The sequence below is a fragment of the Apodemus sylvaticus genome, chromosome 17 (genome assembly GCF_947179515.1).
Source record: "Apodemus sylvaticus chromosome 17, mApoSyl1.1, whole genome shotgun sequence".
In the NCBI taxonomy this organism is placed as follows: domain Eukaryota; kingdom Metazoa; phylum Chordata; class Mammalia; order Rodentia; family Muridae; genus Apodemus; species Apodemus sylvaticus.
Window position 1 is genome coordinate 9728002 of NC_067488.1, and position 23932 is coordinate 9751933.

The 23932-nt window shown below is 39.9% G+C and overlaps 2 protein-coding genes across 8 annotated transcripts in view; one reads left to right on the top strand and one right to left on the bottom strand.

Moving 5' to 3' along the window:
• The window catches only part of Oxr1 (oxidation resistance 1), a 409810-nt gene extending 398801 nt beyond the window's left edge, over window positions 1-11009 (top strand). For 4 of the 7 annotated variants that reach the window (XM_052160406.1, XM_052160410.1, XM_052160407.1 and 1 more), the window contains 6 exons: window positions 2662-2742; window positions 4451-4576; window positions 5262-5414; window positions 7178-7273; window positions 9060-9133; window positions 9932-11009. In XM_052160406.1, the coding sequence (XP_052016366.1) occupies window positions 2662-2742; window positions 4451-4576; window positions 5262-5414; window positions 7178-7273; window positions 9060-9133; window positions 9932-10067 (666 nt within the window). In that variant the 3' untranslated portion in view covers window positions 10068-11009. The remainder of the gene's footprint in view (window positions 1-2661; window positions 2743-4450; window positions 4577-5261; window positions 5415-7177; window positions 7274-9059; window positions 9134-9931) is intronic. The other 3 variants (XM_052160408.1, XM_052160409.1, XM_052160411.1) reach the window with 1 other exon arrangement.
• Window positions 11010-17234: 6225 nt separating this feature from the next.
• Window positions 17235-21035, bottom strand: Abra (actin binding Rho activating protein). The gene is made up of 2 exons (XM_052161430.1): window positions 20386-21035; window positions 17235-17743 (listed from the first exon to the last, which is right to left on the bottom strand). The coding sequence occupies exons 1-2, from the start codon at window positions 21033-21035 to the stop codon at window positions 17266-17268; spliced, it is 1128 nt and encodes a 375-aa protein (XP_052017390.1). The 3' UTR covers window positions 17235-17265.
• Window positions 21036-23932: the final 2897 nt, after the last annotated feature.

Consider the following 23932-nt stretch of genomic DNA (forward strand, 5'->3'; position numbering starts at 1 on the left):
CCCAGAGCTCTAGGAACAGAGGCAGGCCCATATAGTTATTTACAGGCCAGCCAGGAACTAAAAATTATTGATGATGATGATGATGATGATGACGACCAGTAATTTTTTAATTGGCAGATCTTTATTGTTGTTTTTCTGAAACTGAAATTTTAATTTCAAAATAGTCATCCAAAATATATAAAATACTTCCCTTATCTAGAGAGGAAGCTCCAGGTGAGAAAGGAGCCAGCCAGTCAGGCTCTGATTTACTCCTGGGGTAACCGGAAATGTGATACATCCAAGCCCAGCCATAGAGTGCTCCCGAGACACTGCCTGTCAGTCATCCCTCGCGCCTCTGTAAACATGGCGGCCTTTGCTTTGCTCAGCCCTCCGGCTTGCTTTGTACTCTGGTTAAACCCAGCTGGAGCGAAGCCCCAGGGTCTGGAAGGTGAGCCGCACTGTACCTGTCAGTAGAATCCTGTTGCTTGGCTGATCCAGTGTTCCTTCTGCCACCACCACGCAGGTTTTCATAGGGCTGTTCCTGTGTTCCGTGGTAGCCAGTTCGTTGTGGTTAATGAAAACAAGCCTTTCAAAGCCATGAGTTAGCTTAACTGCATTTTGTAGCCACAACCCCTACCATAACCAGTTGAGGTGAGTCACAAGTGCTACAGCTCAGAAAAATCACCATGTGTTTGTGGTATCTCTGCCTTCACTGTATTGTGGGAAGTTGTTGTAATTATGTTGTGGTCTGGAAGATCTGTAATTGTTGTATCGGCCTGAGGAAACTTGTAAGGTTTTTTTTTTTTTTGTCTGTTTTCTGTAATAGTTCTTACCTGTAATATGTGGCTTTCCGATTTAGCACCAAGCAAGAAGAGCAGTCTAGGCAGTTTTAGAAGATTAAGAACGTCCCTGTAGTAATACAGTAGAGTTTTTGTCATGCATAACCACTATAGACCAAACAACAGAGAAGTGAAGGCTCAGAAAAACCTGGGAGAAGACATGGTCCTTCACCAAGGCAGCAGTGAGAGAGAGGGTGGGGTGGGATGGAGGCCGGCGGCCCGAGCCTTGCCCCCAGCCAGTCTAGCTGAAGCCATGGGTTCCAGGTTCACACAGACCATCTCAAAAACAAGATCAGGGGAGATAACGGCAGTGTCAGTGTCTGTCTTCTACATGTTCACATACATGATCACACTTGCACACACACACCCCCAAAGCGGGAGGTAGAGGCGTATGAGCAGACGGTACTCTTTAAACTAGTTCCTGCCATCTTTCACCCCAGAAATTTTTACATTTTATAGAATAAAAAAAAGTTTTAAAAATCAAACATTTACCAACAGCAAATCATAAATTTATTTTTAAACAATCCTTGGCAACTTACTAAAAACAAAAGAAGTCTGAATACTGATGTGTTTGGTTTTGTATATGGATTTAAATCTTAACTGAAGATTTATTAATGTAGTATATGCAATAATATTTTTTTATTTAATGAATTTTTAATTGTCACTTCTAACAGTGCGATATTACATAAATATTTAGTGCAAGGTGACAAAAAATTTTGAGGGATATCTCAGAAGTTATTGGAAATTCTGCCCTAATTCTAAGCAAATATTTACTGAGGTGTGTACAAGTGTATATGTAATTTATCAGCTACTTGCACATCAGTTTTTGAAATAAAATTTTCTAACAATACAATCTGGAGATATATTAATTTAATACTCTTATGCTGAGAAATGATCGTGGAGCATATTACAGCTATGTTTGCCATAATTAAACCAGAGGACATCGTGTAAGCAGGGAATACTGCACTTCCTAGTATAAACTAGTCCAAGCCGGTGGGCTCTGCTGTCACAGCATGGTGCAGTGACTAGAGTGACCAAGTGCACATGCAGTGTGCCCAGACCTGGCAGAAGTGAGAGCTCACAGCATCGCAGGTGAATGCTGCCTCAAATCCTTTACTGTGCTGGGTCTCCCGTGGGTTTTATAGTGTAGGTCCATTTTACTGTGTCCAAATTTATGTATCAGATTTAAGAAACTGTAAATTAGACACCCCTCTGAAAGTTTTCCTATTGCTGGATCTCTCTCTTTCTCTCTCTCTCTATCTGTGTGTGTGTGTGTGTGTGTCTTTCTCTCTCTCCCTCCATCCCCCTCCCCCTCCTTCTCCTTTGCTCTTGGTCTTTTTGTAAATGAATTTTATTCTTTTCCTTCCTTTTTTCTCTTTTCTCATGGTTATACAGTTGGGTGTGCTTGTTACATGTGCCTAGAAGAAATTCTAGGACCACGGCTGTGTTTGAGCGCGATGGTGGTTGGTAACCACTCTCTTTGTAAACTGTAGGGCACTTTTGACTAAATGCCATCTGCATCTGTAAAGCATGTTATAGTTTCCTCTTTTAAAAAAATCTGCTTTAAATCCAATCTATATTAAATTACCTATAAAGTAAATATATTTTCTACCAGTTGGATGTAGTGGTAAAATGTATGCCACTGCATGTATTTTAACTATAGTTTCTATATAAATTTCTACCATATCTGGCGTGAACTAGGAAAAGGTAGCTTGGTTACCATTCTCTTTTCTCCCATTTAAATCTCTCCCTTTCCCTTCTCTTTCTGTCCTCTTTCCTTTTTATATACATATTCTCTTCTCAACTGTCAGTGGAATTATTGTCTTCCTGTTTCCATATTCAGGTAGTGTCGGTGGCTGAGTATCACCGCAGGATCGATGCTCTAAACACTGAAGAACTGCGCACACTCTGCAGACGTCTCCAGGTGCCCCCTTCTGTAGTTTAAACTCCTTTGGAGAGTAAATGCTCCTTGTTTTTAGTGTCCTTTCTCAAGACAAATCTCACATTAGAAGGATTTGTCTTGAATAAAGCACTAAAATAAGCCACCAGGAAATTCCTCTCTTGAAGAATGGTTTTTCTTGGAGAGCTGTAGAAATACGTTTTTTTCTTTCCTTTGTTATGTTTTTCCTTTTTCTTTTTTGCCTCTTCTCTATCTTCTTTTCACTAGAAAAGTTTCCACCACAACTCAGCCCCTTGAGAACTATTCTCAGCACTATCACCTATGAGTTTTCATTTAATTTTGACATTGGGAGAATATTTGGTTTTGTAAATTGAACATTTATTGACTAAAGTCTGAAAGATAGCAGATGGTAGGAAAATTATAAACTCCCCTATGGAAAGTAAGGCTTAAGTATTTTCTCTTCAAGGCTGTTTGAGCTGTAGGAACTAAGGATCAAATCTTAATGGGACAAATTGGTTCTGTTCTTGAGGCAGTCTTGGTTAGAAGTGCTTCGGGGTAGTCTAGGGAAGACACCTGAACTAGATACATTACTTCAAATGTTCTGAAATAATCTGTGTTGTTTAAGGAAAGTAATAAAATTGAAAACTCATTTTTCAGTTGTGTTTCCTTGTTATAAAAGTACGCTTTAAGCTTCCATTGCTTTCCTAAGCTGACTAAGCAGCTCTTCTTTAGTTTTCCCAGTGCTGCCTTGGGCTTCTGTTTTGTTCATTTTAACCTTTCGCATCATTGAAATAAAGGTAATTCAGTGATGTGAAAGCCTTCATATTTAGCTGCTCATCAGAGACAATACAGCTCCCAAACATGCATTGGCTGAAATCTCATCCTGTCTAGACCTGGCACGCGCTGTGCTGGTGGGCCAGGGCGCCACGCCTGAGTGGCACTGTCTCCGAGGTGGGCTGCATTTTAGTTATCTGCTCCAGTAGGATTCTGTGGGCTTTCTAGTTGAAATGTTTCATCAACAACAATTATGGTTTTCAATTACGGTATTGTTAGGGTTACCGACTTGTTTTAGATTCTAAAATTAATGGAAAATGTATGCACTAACAATCGATTATAAAGTAAAGTTTTTAATTACCATTTTTGTCACTTTATAAATATCAGTGTGTTGATTTTACAAATGAATACAACAATTCATCTAACATTTAATTATGAACAAATTAGTCTTCATATTTATTGTTTGGTCCCAGCCTATGAAAAGTAATTTTTTTTTAGTAAGTTCAAAATAGAAGACAGTTTTATCAAATGGTAGTGTCAGTGACCCACACACATACATCCCAAGAGAAAGTTATCACTTTTAGTCTACCATTCTTTAAAATTTTGATACAAGAAATTTTATTAATGATTTTGGCAATTTTTGTATTTTGTGTGGAAAAAATAGCACATATTTTAAAGAACACTTACTTAAACAGCTCTCTTGCTCCTGTGTAAGCTTCCTGTCCCCCAGAAACAGGAGATATAGCATATGCTGCCAGTTCTTCCTCATGCTGTGGACGAAATGGACTTTTTCTGCCCTATTGTGCATCAAGCATGCTGTCTGTACTTAATGGGAGCATCCTGTGCCCTGCTAACACTTTAGCCACCTGTGTATGGTAAAGTTTTAACTCAGAAGGCTGAACTGTGCAGAGCTCGTCACCACAGTCTATGAACATAGTCCTGCTGTTTACTTCCTTAGATTACTACAAGGGACGACATCAACTCAAAGCAGGCTGCTCCGGCAAAAGCAGACCTGGAGCCTGAATCTTTCCGACCAAACCTAAGTGACCCCAGTGAACTCTTACTGCCTGATCAGATTGAAAAGGTATGCCATGCCCGCTGCAGCGTCTGAGTGTGTGCGATGAGAGGGAAGCAGCCTCCTCAGTTCCTCTCCAGCTGCAGGGCTCCTGCTGCTGCCGCTCCTCTTCAGGAAGAGTAAGTGGGCAAAGCAGAGCGTCCCACAGCAGCTGCCACAGTACTGCCATACACAGCTAGGCCGATCGTGCCTCCCCGTGCCTGGCAATCTGTGGCTTGTTATGTGCCAAGTTACATGTCCCCTGTGTGTTACTGCATGCCTTTGTTAACAGAGCTCTCAAAATTATAGATTATAGTTGTTCATAGTCTTGGTAGGTGAAGAAATCATTCATGTAGAGACGTAAAGTAATTTATTTATTCAGTGTCATAGCTATAAAAGATTTTCAAGCTCTGGTAATCTGACATTTGAATAATCATGCTCAAAGTTGACCCAATATTTTTGTTAATTTAGTACAGTACAAGTGGCAAGCAAGCCGTGTTTCTTATCTCTGGTGTGAGTTTGGTTTGGCATTACTCATTTTCTAGTAGGCAATGATATTTCTTGCTAAAAAGTGTGTAAGTCCTTTTGTAGCATCACAGAATCAGTAAGAAGACGGTTTCTGCCGTTTCCTTTTTGAACCTGCGTTGCACATGAGTGATTATATTGCAGCTGCCGAGGCTTGCAGTCAAGTAAACCCTGCATTTGTTTCTCTAAGCTTACTAAGCACCTTCCCCCGAGAACCATCGGCTATCCATGGACTCTGGTGTACGGGACTGGGAAACATGGCACAAGTTTGAAGACCCTGTATCGAACAATGACAGGGTTAGACACTCCGGTGCTAATGGTGATCAAAGACAGTGATGGACAGGTATGGAAATCTAATCGTCTAGATCCTTTGGCCTTTACCTGTAACCTTGAGCTACTTAGTTGATAAAATGTATTTCATTAATACATTTTAGTGCAGAATCAATAATCCTTGTTTCATTGCACAAGACTGAGCGTTCTACAGGCTAGATGTAAGCATAGTAAATAAGTGTTTGGCGTTGAAAGGAAACAGTTATGCTAGAGGCGGTTTTTATCCTACCAGCATTTTTAAAGGTGAGCATAATCTGCTAGGTCTGTCAAGAGTCCAGAAAGTGTTTGTGTCTATGAGGGAGATAAGAATGAGGCTAATGGAAGGGAGAGAAATTAAAAGACTCTTAAGAATGAGTAGATGTTTAAAAACATTTTTTGCATTTATTCTTTGATTTCATGTATGTACATGATGTATTTTGTTCATAATTGGCCACTAATAGCCTCTACAGTTCTTATCAAACTGAACTCCTTTCTCTTCCCCAAAGTTCCCCTCCTACTTTGATCTTGTGAGGGACATGGGATTTTGTATCCCATAGTGTTTAATTAGGAGGTGTTCCTGGAGCGTGGACCACTTACTAGTGGCTATACCATTGAAGAAAATGACTCCTTCCCCATAGTAGTTAATAGGTAGTTTTTACGAGTTAAAGGTCATTGTGTAGTAATAAAGGAAACTTATAAATAAGCACGACCACCCCTGGACAGTAATGAAAGGGCAGCACGGAGCTTCATGCAGTAGTGGACAGTGGCAGTCCAGTGGCTTGCGGGGTTGGCTACGTACCAGGTGCCTAGCTAGCTGTCTGCTGGTTGTCTAGTCTAAACCCTGCAGAGATTACTAAAAGTCATCCCCAACTAGAGTTAACGTGCCTGAGCCGATATCCTCAGGAACAGGTATTAGAATCAGTGAAAATAAGTGAACTACCAGTACATACCACATAGCATATATATAAATGTTGAAAGCATAATACTGGTTCAGAAACCACAAGGTAAAGCATTCTGTAATTGTAATTCCATGTATAGAAAATTCATAGTGAGAAAAATGACCTTATGATGGTGTCAGAGCATATATCCTCCAGGAAGTGGGGCTGAGAAGGGACACACAGTTTTCTAAGGACTGATGAAGTTCTCTATTTTGAGACTTATGATAATTGTAATTGAACTATACATTTATATTTTATGCACATTCCTCTAAATAAAATAAGCTTTTATATGTAAGCTGTTAAAATTGATACTGTAATGGTAGAATGTTAGACATAGCAACTGTAAAGGTTCTACATTGTCCTTTCATGATATGCTTCAGAGCACGGAAATATCTGAGTCTCCGTCCTCTTTTGATCTTTACTAGGAAATAGTATACGCTTTCAACATTCAAGGCTACCCAAGTCACGGTGTGCCCTAGGGTATTCTGTGTGTACTGATGCAGGAAGGAAAGGATGCTAGCTACAGTAAAGGAATTCCATTTTTCTTCAAGCTGTGATCCAGTAGAGGATATGTCTATGTACTCTGACTTCTTTCTCTTGAAATATATTTAATACTTTTAGATAACCACTGTATCTTTCTAGACTCAAAGCCAGGGGGCATCTTGTCTGCAGTCATTGAGAAGCTGCTGTGCTTTGTACTGGATTGAACTACGACAACACAGAAGCTTGTCCTTTCCCCTAAGGAGAGGTTACCAGGACTACTGATTGATTTTTATACTGGATTGAGCTGTGTATGGAGGGTGATGCAGATGAAATAAGTTAGTAGTCCTGTCACTGAGCGTGTCCTTCTCATCCTTAGGTTTTTGGTGCATTAGCATCAGAGCCATTTAAAGTGAGCGATGGCTTTTACGGGACTGGAGAAACATTTGTCTTTACATTCTGTCCGGAATTTGAGGTAAGAAAAGTCATTTCAGCATTGCAAGTATGTAGAGGAGATGTTATAAAAGCTCATGCAGGCCGGGTAGTGGTGTCACACACCTGTAATCCCAGCACTTGGGAGGCAGAGGCAGGCGGATTTCTGAGTTCGAGGCCAGCCTGGTCTATAGAGTGAGTTTCAGGACAGCCAGGGCTACACAGAGAAACCCTGTCTCGAAAAAAACCAAAAAAAAAAAAAAAAAAAAGCTCATGCAGACTAATTAGTGCTTTTGTCTCCATAGAACATATCAATGATAAATTGATGGTTGCTACAGATTTAATCTGCATTTGTGCTTAATGCTGAAACCTTTTTGTGTTATATGTAGCTATCTGATAAATGAGGTTATTATTTATATGCAACTGAAATATCAAAGCTTTATTGAAACTTGTGGCCACCATAGTCAGTCCTCTAGTAACCTGCCACAGTAACAAACACAAAGGGAAGAGGCCCGCATACAAATGTGCTCTAGCTTCTAGGAAACTGGGTAATGTTCCTTTGGCCACATATATACAGATCTACAAGAACATCACGGGAATGGGTACTATCCATAGTTATGTCCCACAAATTGTTCCATCATAAACCTGGAAGAGTACAGTGTCACCCATCATGTTATTAGCATTGTTAAAAGCAAGCAAGCTTAGGATACGATTCTTGAGAATTACTGTGCATGTTGAGCACAGTACGTACGCTGTGAGCTGAAATAGCTTCCTGAGAAGGGTAAAGGAAAATGGGTTTTACAAAAAAGCCAAGAGAAAGGAAACTGGGTTTAGCTGAAGCGCCAGCCTGTTCTACCAAGAGAAGAACACCATGAGAGCTAATGCAGAGGGGCCTGAGCTACCAGAGCCCACTGCCTGTGCGTTCCATGGTTTAATATACAAAAACGAAGTAGATTTAAAAACTTACTAAGAAAGATGTGTGGATATGTATATATGTATATATGATATATGTATGTATTTATGTATGTAATACTTTTGAAAAACATAAAGCACTAGGGCTATCTTAATTAGTTAATTTTCTATAGCATATGATATTTAAATATATAAGAATGTAATATTGGGGTATAAGAAACAGTCATTGCTTAAGGTCCTCTGCAATAAGGAGGCCCTGAGTTTGCACCCCCAGCATCTGTAAAAGCTGGGCTTGGCTGCATGTGTCCATAGCCTTGACGACGAGGGCTGAGGCAGGCGGCCGCTGTCACGCCTTGGTGGCCAGCCAGTCATACTAAATTAGTCGGGTTCTGGTTCACCGAGACCCTGCCTCAGGGCCAAAGGCTGAGAGCCATAGAGGAAGATATCCGATACCTGGCTCTGACTCAGCATGCATGTTCATGGGCGTGTACCTCCACATGGGCTTTTATGCATGCATGAAAAAAGTAGATACAAGACTGTTAACTCTAGTTTTCCTTTTCTTATTTTTCAAAGGTTTTAATTTAGAAATATCAAAAGCGTTATTAATCTAAAAATAATGAACAAGAAATTTGAACCCACCAAAAAGATATTGGCCCTGTAGCAGTTTATAAACATTTATGTTTGATCTTAGAAGAACAGTTAATGCCAGAAGAGAGAACTATGTATAAGAGTTAGGATCTGAGAAATAGGGACAGAGAGGTGGCTAGAGTTGCCCACCTGCTTTCACAGAGAATCAGAGACACTGAAATCTGAAGGACTGGAATCTTTTCTGCTACAACTTTGGTGTTGGTGTGTGTGTGTTGTGTTGGGAGGACCATTTTCAACATATAGTCAACACTTGGTTTTCATTTATATAGGTCTTTAAGTGGACAGGAGATAATATGTTTTTTATCAAAGGAGACATGGATTCATTAGCATTTGGTGGTGGAGGGTAAGTCTCTTGAACATTTCACTATGAGATTCTTCAAAAATAGGTTTAGATTATTTACAAAGTAAGTTATCTAGATGACTCTGAAGTCCATTCCACTGAAATCTGTTAATAGTACTTGGTACTTTAAGCTCTATCACACCTGGCTTCTGTCTTGTTCCTACTGCTTGATAAAGGAGTCCAGTATCATGTCTCTTGTCTGTTTAAGTCTTTTTCATGTCTTGCTACCAATAGAAAAAAACAAAAACAAAAACAAAAACAGCCAGCATTGCTTTCTCTCTGTTGGAGAAGTATCTGATTAGACACTCTTGTTGCTTGTCCTGATACTGTTTTTAACAGCACAATATTTCTAAGCATCTAGAATAACTAAGGTTTTTTTTTTTTTTTTTCCGGTCCTACCTTTATCATTAACCCTCATTTTATCATAGATGAATTTTAACACCTGTAAGAAAACCAAATTTAAAAAACCTAAAACTGTACAACAGAGAGAAAGACTTGGGGTACAGTGCAGCTATAGAGCCCTGCCCTGAGAAAAGGAAGGTAATCAAGTAGTAAAGATACACTTATACCAGATGCCAAAGGTCATTGCAGTGTGAAATAAACTTTATTGTTCTGTATTTATTCCTAATTTGAGTAATAAATGATTTTTTACTCAAAAAATATTCCACCAGTCCCACAAAGAAAAGTACTAGGAGAAGGTTTAGAGAAGTTCATGGCTTTGAGTAAGTGCACATTGAAAAACCAAGTTAATTATTTTATAATTGAGGCACGAATGGTGATACTTGTTTTGATATATTTCAGAGGAGAATTTGCTCTTTGGCTTGATGGAGATCTCTACCATGGAAGAAGTCATTCCTGTAAAACGTTTGGGAATCATACACTTTCTAAGAAGGAAGATTTCTTTATCCAAGACATTGAAATCTGGGCTTTTGAATAAATACAGTGCTCTTGGTTGTAGCAGGACATCGGCCCAAACCTGAATGGACAAGCGCATCGTTTGGAATGTTCAAGAAGCAATACAATTAATATGTCACTCGTGCTTTAAAGTCAGTCTGTTTGGCCATTTACTGCAACTATAATTTTGGAGTTTATTTTTCAAATCATGTTTCTGTCCTAGAGTTCTTTTGTTTACACCACGGCCTGGGACCCAGTAGTGGAGCAGCAGGTGGGGGTTGTCAGCATAGTGCAGCACTTGGGTCACCGAGGCCACCACCTCTTCAGTTCATGGCATCTCAGTCCTAACTGGATGGTGCTCTGTTCAACTTCTTTTTAATCTGTATTGGTTCTTTTTATAGAGCAGTGTACACAGGGCATTGAGGAAATGGGGCCCAGATACTTTGGTATCTGGTGGAGTTGGCACAGGTGACATTTGGGCCTACTTACATTTTCTTCTAAATAAGAAACCATATGCCAAAATAATACATAGTTCATAGACCTCTTCTAGTTCTAATTCACTACAGCATTCTCTTTATTCATTTTGTAAACATTCTCAATTTCATTTTAAGACAATGAAATTGGAGGTGCAGTCTGATTGGCATAGACCACAGCACACAATCTGCAGGTTTGGGCACATGTTTTCATCGCTGAATTTTCAGATAGACTTACAAATTGGCAGAGGAGAATGGGAATTCAATGATTCAATTGGATTTAATATATTAAGCAAGTAATACTATTTACATATTTGTAGCTTAATAGGGCATTATCATAAGTACAAAACTAAAACGTGCATATTTCTTCAACATTGTGTCAGATACACTGTTTTACAGTTCTCTTGTTCAGCCTTGTTGCATACCAACTCCCCCAATACATTTTTGTTTTGTTTTGTTTCTTCTCAAAAGGAAAAAAAATTGTTTTGAAATAAAAACGTGTTATTTTCTAAGTGGTATATGTTATTAGTTACCATTAGCATCTGCTCTTATAACAGGGCAGTGACTGTAGTAGACAACACTGTAACTCAGTAGACTTGGTGAATGTGCAAGCTTTATTGTCAAGTGGCCTCAAAAGTGAAAAGATAGAATCAACTAGCAACTGTATTCTTTCTTGTAGGAAACCAACAATAAGCCATGTGGCAACAATTCATCAGTTAAATTTCAGAGCTTCATGTTATGCAAAAAAATAAATCCTGCTGTTATACGTGACAGTGACTTTGTGCTGAAAATTCAGCTGTTCCACACAAATGTTGTATATCTTGTAAATTAATGTTTAAAGATAGTTTTGTTCTTATAGAAAGTGTTGACTGCCAGGTTGCTTATAGCACTTTAAATTATTCTGAAGATGAAATTACCAGCCAAGTATGTTGGCTTAAGTAGTTTTAGTTATATAACTCTTAAAAATACCTAGTTCTTTTGGGAACAGTTTAGATAACTATCTAAAGAAAGCATAATATTAATCAGAATCTCTGGTGTTCTATGACACGCTGTTGTTGACGATGACTAGAAACAGCATCGTTTCGTCGTCTGTGTAAAGCACTCATTACAAGTCAGGTACTAGTGTCTAGGTTAGATGGCTGTAATATAAGGAACTGTAAATAAATGTGCCCTTCCTTCCCATTGGTCTTCCACAGCAGTATTATTGTCTTTGTGGAGGTGACTAAATCATAAAACTTTAAACACCTTGCAATGGATTCCAACTACAACAAGGTCATAGAGATGTATACCAAATAAAATTAAATGCATAAATGCAAATGAGTTTGGATTTATTCAGTAACCAAGTCATTTCCATATCTAAGAACTGGTAATAGCCTACTCCAGCCTCCTCACCTGCTCTGCTAGTGTGGTTTGTGTTGGTGTGGCAACAGGGAGTGACAGATAGAGGTTTGAATTGAGTTACAGGGAGCACGGCTGTTTAAAATGTTTGGAGAAACACAGCCCAGCAGATTGCAAGGGAGTTGATGGGTTTGAGCTGCAGGGGAGGGCAAGAGAGTACATGACAGACAGACAGACATCCCAGGGTCATGACAGACAGACATCCCAGGGTCATGAAGGGCTCCATGCCCAGCACCAAGCAGTTTCTTATTTGAGTAGAGGAATAACATGGAAAGATGCACCCTTTAGGAAAAATCTCTGTGGAAAAAATAGGTTAATAGAGAAAAAAGCTAGAGATGGAAGAAAAAAGTAAGCGAGTCTATTGTAAAATCCAGAGGGGGGAAATGAAGCCTCAATAAGAAAAAAATTACAAAAAACAATAAAAATGAAAAGAAGTATGAAAGAGGTTTAAGAATTGGGCTTGACAAGATCTGGCTACCAACTGGGTATCAGCATTTAAAGATAGCTGTGATCAAAGTACATTTTCTATGTGTGTGTGTGTGTGTATATATATATTTGTATGTGTGTGTGTATATATATATGTTTAGCACATATATGAAGTTCCAAAAATATGGGTAATATCTCGGACATCCTTAGGGTTTTGACTTAAGAACTCACATGTGTTATTGTCATGTTGCCAATGTGTAAAGAGGAAAAAACAAGCACGTACCATTCAGACCCTAGTATGGTACGAGGAATTAACAATTTTAAGAAAACATTTAATGTTCTGTTTCAAAATACTAAGTTTTTAAAGAAATAAGATAATATCCCTGTGGATAAAATGCCCCTTGAAATTGTAGACCTAATTTAAAATAGGGTTCTTGAAATAAATCCTTTTCACCAAATAATACTGACCAGCATAAGAAAACGCTCTGAGCTTCCCTCTCAAGCTAAAAGAAAAAGAAATTGTACCCAAAGCAAGTGCAAATATAGATAGATAGATAGATAGATAGATAGATAGATAGATAGATAGATAGATAGATAGATAGATATAGATATAGATATAGATAGAGCAGAAGTCAATATAATTGTAAAAGGATGCAAAACATAATCTGAGAATAGTCTTTGTTAGAAAAAACAACAAAAAGTAATAAGACTAAAGGTGTCATTAACAAATGAATATCTTTGTATTAATAAACTTGGCAGTTGGGCAACATCATATGAAAGGCTGGTAAGAGGATAGATTAGATAGATAGACAGACAGACAGACAGACACAAACTAAAACCTTAGAAACCATTCAAGGCCCAGGTAGGTAATTCTTGGTATTTAAGTGAAAGCTAACAGTAGTCTTAGGTAAGTAACTTGTTTTTGAGACCAAAGTGTTGAAACCTTACAAGCTTTGAACTTGTAAGGGAGGTGGTGGGGCAGAACAATCTCTCCATGAACAAGGAAAAGTTATAGAAGTAACTGGGCAATTCTAGAAGATTTAAAATCACTCAATAATAGTCATTTCAAAGGGAATGTGATTGTGAGGTGGGAAACTTTTGGTGATATCAACTAAAGCCAAGCAATGAACTTTCCTTTGACCAGCAAACTTGATTCCTTTGTATGTACCCAATGGCAGTGAGATGCACCATATTTAGAAGCTCCTGGACGCTAGTATACTCTGGTAAGATGTTAGCTCTTCTCTGCACTCATTTCTTGTCATTCCTACAGAACGTTGATTTCAGTATTTCATAATTCCCTCATCTTCAAAACATATTGATGAGCACGTACACGAACATGACCTGTTTTGTATGCATATATATAGATTTTATATGCACATAGATTTTATATTGCTTAAGTTTTACATGCAAGAGGTATTTGGGGGAGAGAACTTACACCCAAATGAATAAGTACAATGTAATTGTAGCACATACTGGAATCGGCCCCATATTTGAGCACAAGGCAGTGCAATGCAATGAAAAATGCTCTGAAAACTCGAAATAGTACATGTATGTCAGCCTAGGAATTAAGTAAAACGCATGGGCCAGCTTTGCACTAAGAAGTGCCCAGGGTACGAAGAGTAAACTGTGGACATCCATGCTGGGACACCACTTCAGCATGGGCTGCATGCTTTGCTTTACAATGACTCAAAATGACTGAGTTGTGTGTGTGTGTGTGTGTGTGTGTGTGTGTGTGTGTGTGTAGTAAAAATTCTAGCTTACATAGAGTTATTATTGTACCTTGAAAAATGGCTCCCTCCATTCCGTAATAATTTTACGTTATCTCTGTTGAGGATACCAACTGGTGTTTCTTTCTTTTTTTCTTTTTTCTTTTTTAAACAAACAATGCTTTTATTTAACTTGTTTATTTATAATTACCTTTCTTTTTTAATTAGTCATATTCTTTATTTATACTTAAAATGTCCCCTTTCCTGGTTCCCCTCTCCCCTGAAAATTCCATAAGCCATCTCCCCTTCCCTAATCAACCCTACCCTGCTTCCCTGTCCTGGTATTCCTCTACCAGTCTTGCCAGGACCAAGGGCCTCTCCCCCACTGAAGTTCTTTCCATTCAAATATCGTCAGCTAGTGTCAGGTGAAATAAAGCAGCCAGAAACAGCATGCATCATCATGCCCAACTAAATTCTTTACTTTCTTTTTTTTTTAATTTTTTAAATTTATTTTCTGTATTCTTCTTTTACATTCTAGAAGCCTTCCCCTTTCCCAGTCCCCCGCCCCAGTTCCATAAGTCCTCTTCTCTCCATCCATTCTCCTGTCTTTTCCTCTCCCTTTTCTCTGTCCTGGCACTCCCCTACTATGCTGGATCAATCCTTTCCAGGATTAGGGCCCTCTTCTTCCTTCTTCATGGGAATCATTTGATATGCTAACTGTATCTTCAGTATTCAGAGCTTCAGGGCTAATTAATATCCACTTATCAATGACTGCATTCCATGTGTATTCTTTTGTGACTGTGTTTCAAAGGGAAAGAAAGGGGGAAAAATATTTATGGGTATGATGTAATTTTACTACACAATATGGGAAGAAAAGTGGCCCAAAGCTCAGCTGTTCCGTTCTTGGGTTGTGAGCAGAGTGAGAAGGGACTGAATCAGGGAGTCAGCAACTTGCACACACTGGGAAGGAAGGGGAAAGCAGAACTGGGAAGGATTGAACACTAAGGGGAAAACGTGGGGCTTGAGAGAGCAGGTGCATGCCGCTAGGAACTTAGAACTATTTCTCATAAAATAGAATCGTTTTATATACCTTGTGGCTAAAACAGGTCTTTCCATCAGTTTGTTTCCTGAGCTTTCTCATATTTTCTTTTTGGTCAAAATGTTCTCTACATTTTCAAGTACAGATTTCTCTGTCCTTTAGGGAGAGAATAGTTTTGGATTTGAAGTGAGGAAAAAAAAATATAGGACTAATTAATGATCTTACAATTCAATATTAATCACAGTAAAATAGAATATACGAAAAAAATCTACATAGCATTAACCACTCATTGTGTTACTAGAGAGCTATGGTGACCATTGTGAGCTTACTGCTAAGATGCGCCTGAAACCCATTATTCCCTCTAAGAAGGGGTGTAGCGACCTTAGAGCCCTCACTCAGGATTCTAGCTTACATGCTGTTCCTCCTGTACCATGAGAAATGTTGATATCAGGAAAGGAACTGACATTCGGAAGTTAAAGCCCAGAAACAAGCTGAGAATAGACATGATCTCACTTTGCCACACAATATAGAAAGGGTTTTCAGTGTATTCTTAAGTTCAAACAAATTGAACTTTGAGTAACCTTATGCCAGAACCTGCAAAATCTTTCTATGCAGAGATGAGGAAGCAGGAACTCGTTGAAGCATTAGTTGAAATGCTGATACTGGGAGTATCCCAAGTTCAAGTCTGAATTTGTTTTATTTCGGACACACACAAAGTGTTTTGGGAATCTAATCTAAAAATAATACAAAAGCAACAAAAACTGTAACAGCTCCCACTCTGCTGGTTTTCTTTCTGACATGCTTCTTACGGTGGCAACACGTGTGTGTATACATAAGAAATCCCACTAGGAATATGAGTCAGAACTAGTGACTCAGACTAGTATGGCAACAAAATCGTGTATTTGTCCTTAAACATGTTGGAACTTTTAGTTTGAAGCAATCATTATTGACAGTTTCTAGTAGTTTAATCAGTATTATGTCTGACATGTAACAATTATAAATTCCTATTATTTTGAGATATTCTCACATTCTATTCATTTGGCTTTAGAGTTACAGTACACACTAAGGAAAAAATTTGTCATAGGCAGGTCAGTGTTAACTTCCTTGTATTAAATTAGCATTTTCTTTACCCCAGAAGAATGGATACTGTGTTTGTTTCTTTGTTTTGGTAAGTTTTTTGTTTTATAACATTTTCTTTATTAGAACAGGAAGGAAATATGTTCCAGGTTTTTAAATTAAATGATTCTATGAGGTATTTCTCTATTAAATATTCACTTCATAGAATGTCTATATTTCCTGTTCATTTATGAACATAAACATAAGCAGCATTGCCCAGTAAGACTTTCAGCAGAAATCAAACCTGATCATGAAGCTCCACAAAGACAGGCCTGAACCTCCCCCTGTGCCCCACTTCACTGGTGTGCCCCATCTTTGTGCATCATTAGGCCACTGAGAGCATCTGTTTCTGCAGGACTTGTTTCTGGCTGGAACCGAACCACACAGAGGATCTTCAACATCTTGAATTTTAACTTTGTTTATGCACCAAAGGTGCTGTGATTTTTTTTTTTTCTTCTCAAAATAGTGGAGAATATTCTCAGAAATAGAATACTTCCTGAGCAGGCATGAGGCCCTGGGTCTGTGCCCTAACACTTTAACAAAGTGAGAATGATTGCATGTAAGCCTGCTGTCCCAGCACTACAGAGGAAAAGCTGACATGTAAGGTTTTGAAGTCGTCCTTAGTTGGAGTTGGAGGCCAACTTTAAATAGAGTTGGAGGCTACTCTGAGTTAGTTATGATTTTTTTTTTAAGCCAAACTTTAAATTTTATTCAGCTCAATGGATTTTTCTCCCCTAAAGTATTACTTTGAGATGCTGTTCTTCTACTTTATCTAAGGTCAGTTTTCTTACCTGTAATGTGTAATTTTCAACTTGTAATAATTTTATCAATTAAGGCCAGAAATTTTTGCTTAAAAGGGTAAGTAGAATTCCAAATATCAATATACTGACTATGTATTACAGTCTTCTAAAATGTTCTCAAGTTTCTTTTGTTGAAATCTTTATATAGTAACCTCATAGAAACAGTACCAAACGCCATTGATATAAAATCATTTAATATGGATAACATTCCAGAGCAACTTGCCTCCGAACTTGTACTACATTATCATTTAATAGAACCACGGTGAGTTGATTCGTTGGGTGATTACTCAAGGAGAGTAATCACAACACGGTCGTCTCGGCCTTGCCATAGCATCTCCCCTTCAAAGTGCACCAGTCCGTGCTTCCTGGCACGCATGAGGATGCCCACCACTTTATCAGAAATGCGAACATACCTATCAAAGAGTTCTCCAAAAGTAACCTGGATCTTGCCATCTCGTCTGTGGCGAGCCATCGTGCGGATAACAAAGCACAATTCCATGATTTCCCGATGGATGTGTTCCTGGGCCCGCTTGGCCCTCTCAGCTGTCTCGCTCCCCTCTTTGGGACGGCCATAGCCCTCGTCCCCCTTGTGGAGTCGAGTGGACATGGCCAGGTCATAGTCAAATTCCTCACTGAAGGGATTGAGCTTCTGTGACTGTATGTGGTCATCGGCCCACTGCTGCCACTTGCCTTTCAAGTTGTCCACTTGACTGTATTTCCGGTGGGCCTTACAGTTGAGTGTCTCTGAGTACCTGTTTGCCCTAGAGGAGAGAAGTGAAGAAACAAGGTGACTAGGTGAACAGCAAGTGCCATGGACCCTACGTACTTCCCATGTATAGTTTCTGTCGTGATATGTGTTACTACTTCATCAATAAGAATAGTGGATTAGCCACTAATATTCAACTCAAGCTCTAAAAAACAAACCACAAAACCTTCCTTACATAGAGTGTGAGACTATCTACCAAAGTGTTGCATGTCAAGAACATTCTTGAACTGGAATCAGTTCTTAGAGGGCTTCTGATACCAGCCATTTCCCAAACATGCTTTTGGGTACTACTAGACAGATTGGAGTAGTTCTACACAGAATTCCTTGTTTGTTTATTGGTTTGTTTGTTTTTATGAAAGCCTATTTACACTAGAGTCAATGATGAACACCCATGTCTAAAGTCTTGAGTTATGCAGGTAGAAGACCAAAAATACTTATTGAACCCTGCATGCTGGTATTCTTCTGAACACTTTGTTATTATTCTCCACAAGCACCTTTAGTATGGATAATATTTCAACTGTGTTGATGAAGAAACTGAAGCCAAAAAGATTAAGGAGCACCCTAAAGACACAAAGCAAGCAGTAGGCTAAGATTAGACTTTGAAGCCAAGTTAAGTTGTCGGGATGCGACTCTTAAGAAATACTGCTTGAGTCTATAGCAGAGGAAGGAGGCCATCTTCACAAAGCACCCACCTTTAGAGCATTAAGTAGCCTCACACCTGGAAGCTTTGGACTTGAAGATGTGACAAGGAGTTCTTGCACTGTCTCCATGAGTGGAGTGACAGGACCCTAAGAGCACTCCTAAATCATTGCTCTAAGCCAGAGAGAGGGCCAGGCTTATCTGTCAAGATACAAACTTCTAAATTCTCAGTGACAAATGGGTTCAGGTGACAAAGGGGTCAGTGAATCACCCAGTAACTGCTTAACTGTTTCTAAAGCGTTTCAGACCTCTGTCCCTGGGGTCATGAGGATAGCCCGAGTTTATGAGACTCATTACATCATCCCAGTGCCAGGGTGCAAGTGTTTGCTGTGAGGAAGACACACATGCAGACATCAAAGAGACACATGCAGCCCATCAAGGGCAGACACCACACATAGGGTTTAAATGCACCCTTGCAAGCTATTTTCAAGGAAATAACATCCACTAGATGGCGAAATTTCATTAATTCCTGTGTTCATTTCAGGCTAAGTCCTCTCACTGTTAGGCTAGAATGGGAAGGGACTGCATTTTGTTTGTTTATTTGTTTGTTTGTTTGTTTGTCTTCAGAGCCAGAGGGCGGTAAACATGCAGCAAGGCTAACTGGGGAAATCCCCATCCATAACTATACACAATATAAGTGTTTTGCAGTTTCTTAAGCTTGAGAGGTCTCTAGAAAATTTCCTGCACCGGAATCGCAGCTTCAGTGGGTCAAGGGGTCAAGGGGTCTTAAGGAAGTTCCCTGTTCATGTTTGGGATGAGTATGAAGGGTACATGTGGGGTTGTAGTGCCCCACAGTCAGTGCCCACTTGTCCTTGTGGTTAAAGAATCCCAGGTCTCCATTACCCTATGCACAGAAATGCTGGTCATTGTCACTGCCCAGGGGCTGTCAGGGAGTGGGGGAGGTCATGTGTCAAGATTACCATCTAAATTGCAGTGCCATCTTTGCTGATCAGCAATTTTGACCTTTGTTTTCCTTTCTAACAAGCTTGAGACCCAGGCCTCTGATTCTTTTTACAAATTGGTAACTATTCCAAAGTCCAAGAAAAGCATTCTTTTTACTAGAGTGGGGGTAGGGAGCGGGCTTAATTATCAAGCTAGGTTGGAGAGATAGCTCATTGGTTAAGAGTTCTTGCTATGCAAACATGAGGACCTGAGTTTGAATCCCCAGGCCCCACACAAAAATAAAATAAAAAAATACATTCTAGGTCTAGCCAATGCTTGTTTAAGCCCAGCACTGAAAAAAAAAAAAAAAAAGCAGATAAACTGATTCCTCGCTGGCCAGCCAGGTGAGCCAAAATATCAAGCCTCCAGTTCAATGAGATACCTTCTCTTGTATATGAGTGGCTAGAGACAGAGGAAGACACCTGGCATCCTCCTGTGCCCACGTGCATGCACAAATGTACCCACACACTCATGTGCACACATACACACACAGAAAAGTAAGAGGCCATGATTTTTTTTCTCTGTTTTAAAGCCCTTGTACTAAAACCCTGCACTTCGGAGGTTACCAATGTCAATCAAACCGACATCTTGCTCTATGCTAAGGGAATTCGAGTAGCATGGGGATCACAGCACATGCTCTGGATCAACCTTTCCAGCTGCTTCACTTACTGCTCCTGTGACTTTGGTGTGTCTTAGTGTCTGGGCGTCTCATTTTCTAAGCTCACGTGCATTTATTTCCACCGCACCAAGAATGTGGTCCATGTACAAATCTAATTCAGGAAGCCCGAGAAGAGTGCAGACAGCAGTGCCCACTTGGAGGTAAATCAGTGATGGCACGGACCAGAAGAGCCACGGTCGAAGAAGTGAGCACTGCCCTTTCAGCCCAGGGGTGTGCTACCCTAAAGGACCTACTGGAACTGGCAATTCATCGTCTGATCGCTATACGTTTAGCACTCGTTGGAACTCCTTGGTGACTGAGAGGATGCATTCACTTACTGGGAGAGCAAGGGGCGTTTGATTCTGACAGGAGCCACATGCGTTGCATCTTGTTCAGTCCTCTCCTCCATGTCCCCTCCGTAGCCGCTGTCCTCTGTGTCTACGCTGTCACTCTTCCACATGGGCTCCTCCTGTTCCATCACTTTCCAGCCTTTGGTCAGCTCAGATACCAGGTTGGTGCATTTCCTTCTCCGCGTCGGTGAGTCGTGACTGAGAAGGATCCTGTCGATGTCATTCTCTGGCGGAGTAGCTTCAGACACGCCAGCATCATTCTCATACCTGTGGCTCAGGTGGTTCACATCTCCTCCTCTCTCATAAGCCTTGCTGACAACCGTTCTGGTCACCTCTTTCCTTTTGATGTGGGAGACCTCGGTGGCTTCTTCTGAGCGTTGCCCCTCTCTGTCTCCATCTGGCTTTGGAGATGGAGGTTTGGGGACATGCTGGTAAGGACCGGCTTCTTTAGGAGTGTGAGCTGAGTCCTGAGCGGCTCCCGGCAGCCAGCCTGAGGGCTCCTGGGCCTGTCTGGTACTGTTCTCATTCGCCCATTGCTGCCAACCTCGGGCCAAATTGATAACCAAGGTTGCTGTGCGGACCTTCCGGAGGGCACTCTTGGCCGGCCCCGCCTCCCTTTCCCTTTCTCCTGGAGCCATGGTACCTGTTTCTTCTCTGCAGACAGCCTGGACACTGGCTACGGCAGGAATGAGGTTGAGAGAGTTGTCTGGGCCTTAAATAGAAGCAGGGTGTGAGTGGCAAGGAGCGCTGTGACGGTGGAAACTATGCAAAGCATTTCTTGCCAAGATGTGGTGCCACGGCCCTGACGGTGTTCTGTTTTTAAACCTTGACAGGTCCCATTTCATCACAGCAGAGGGACATCTCTGGTGGCAAAGGACACCGATATGTCCCCTCCTTTCTTCTCCAAGTGCCAGAATGGAAAGTACTAGATTGAATCATGTGCTCAGCTTTATGTTTTCCTTGACCTTAAAATATGATCCTACCATTTATAAAAGTGTACAGTTAGTGCACAGATTGTCCTAGACTGTTGAGGGCTTGTTCTCTGGTAAACCTCTGGATCCCTCAATACACCTGTTATTTGCTCTCCTTTAATACACGAGTAAAAACATATCTTACATTCTGCAGATAATAATACATGAAACTCAAATCATGAGAGGTTCAAAGCTGGAGTTTCCTTTTAATTTATAACAAGTAGAAACAAATTGTAGAAGACTGTCTGCTCATATCTTCGTTTTCTAGATGGATGTATTGACACCCAGAGGAAAATAAGGTCCAAATGTTGAAAGGCTAGTTATTGTTGACATTCTATTAATATACATTAGCATGTAGTATATATTAATATTAAGACAGTAAACTTAAACTATTCTAAGGACATAAAATTAAATTTTTGTGTATTTTAGAAATTATGACTAAAATCATCTCTTAAAATCTCAAATTGTCTTAAAATAAAATAAAATAGTGCATGCTTCAGATAAAAGCCATTATTTTGTCATTATATGGATTAAACCAAAGTCTCTTTATGTACCCCTATCTGGTCTGGAACTTGCTATGTAGAAGAAGTTTTCTTCAAATTCCCAGAGATCCACCTGCTTCTGCCCACAGTGTGCTAGACTTAAAGGCATGAACCACCAATCTGGCTCCTGCCTTGTTGTCTGGCTTTTAATGATTAACTATTAGTTTAGTTTTAAATTGTTTCTTTTATCATTGATGTTGTAACATAATCACATCATTTTCTTCTCCCTACAAACCTCCCATATATCCCTACATTCAAGTGTGTGGCCTCTGTTTTCATCAGTTCTTGTTGTTGTTGTTGGTGTGTGTGTGTGTGTGTGTGTGTGTGTGGGTGGGTGTGTGTATGTGTGTGTGTGTTTGCTAAATAAATAAATGCAACCTGCTAGTGTTTATAAAAGTATGTATATGTGACTCCGATTGTATACAAAGCACTACAGGCAACTAAGGAATGCTGGGAACAGGAAAAACAGTCTTCCCCAGCGACCAGCTCATGCATTGGTTGTCCAATACCAAATGGTCAGGCCTGAAAACAGATATTCTTCTTTGTTTTTAATAGTAAAATTTTTGATAGCAGGCAATGACATTTGTTTGAACCTTCAGACATCAAGTAAATAAATATTTTTAAGAGAACTGAAAAGGTAAGTCATGTGGACAGAGAAACAGCATCTGTTCAGTATATTAGACCAGATGAAAATGTGCAGGACTCAGCATTAAATAATTTCTTGAAGACAAATAGACCTTTGTTTTTCTTTTGCCACTGCTTTAGATTTTAAACTTGGTACATCTCTCTAAGTTTGACATACCATACATTGGAAATTGTTACCTGTGGACCGTATGAAAAATATAAAAGTTAATATCTTCTGATGGACACATTCACTTAAAGAAAAAGTGTGGTATCGGTGTTTCACCATGTCAGTAATTTATGCCCTGGGAGTTAAACTTTCAGAGAATGTTTTAAAACTCTATCTAGAAATCTGTCAGGTGTGTTCTCTCAGTTCAGCAGCAGGTGATAACATCAAAAGCACAGAGACAGGATCCCTCTTACGTGGGAAATGGGATCACAAGGGGCAGAGACTAACAAAAAATTAAACCTCAGCTTAAATTCCGGGCCTTCCTTCCTGAAATGTAGGCACATTAAACACTGCTGAGTTCTAGTTGGAGTCCCTTCCTCCCCTGGAAGGTCATGAGTAGAAGAGGTTCCTCTGATACTCCCAGAAGCTCAGCCCAGGATCAGGTGGATTTCCTCATTGGAGATTGTGCTACTTTCCAGCTCAGTGTTGTACAGGTTCCACCCTGATAGAGAAGAAATACAGACAGATGATGTTAACAGGGCTTCATAAGCTAGCAAGCATTGCCTCTGGCTGCCTGAGGCTTGAGGCTGTCGGTAGATGGTCTTTAGCGGGCAGGGAGTAGCTCCTAAAAAGGTCTGTCTGTTCCCTTCACATTTGGATTTGATGGCAACTGTAGCCCTTCAGGCATTTACAGAGGAGTCTACAATACTTTCCCTTCCTGTCTGCTTGGGACATTCCTTCCCTTAAGTAAGGCCTGCATACTACCAATCTTTCGATTGCTATAAAAATGTTAGCTTCGTGTTCTCAATCAAGGTCCAAGCTCTTAGGAATTATATATTCTCCCATTAATTATATGGTACAAAAAATTGAAAATAATAAGACATGCCAATGATTTGTATCAATACTAGTTCACAGCAAAAGGCTTGTGAAGGAAGATTTAAAACTGTTGGTTGAGATAGAAGCCAGAAGTAATGACCACTTGAGAAGCTTGCCATGGGAAAAAACCACAGACGACTCAGGGCTTTGGAGCACTTGCCGCCCCCACTGAGAACTCTGAGCTACCTGCTAGCACACAAAGAGCAGGTGACAACCGTCTATCACTCCAGTTCCAGAATATTCAGTGCCTTCTGGCCTCCACAGGCACAAACCTTCAGGTAGTAAACATAGTTAAATGCAGGCAATACACTTAAACACTTAAAAAAAAACCAGTATTGATTTATTTCCTATATGAT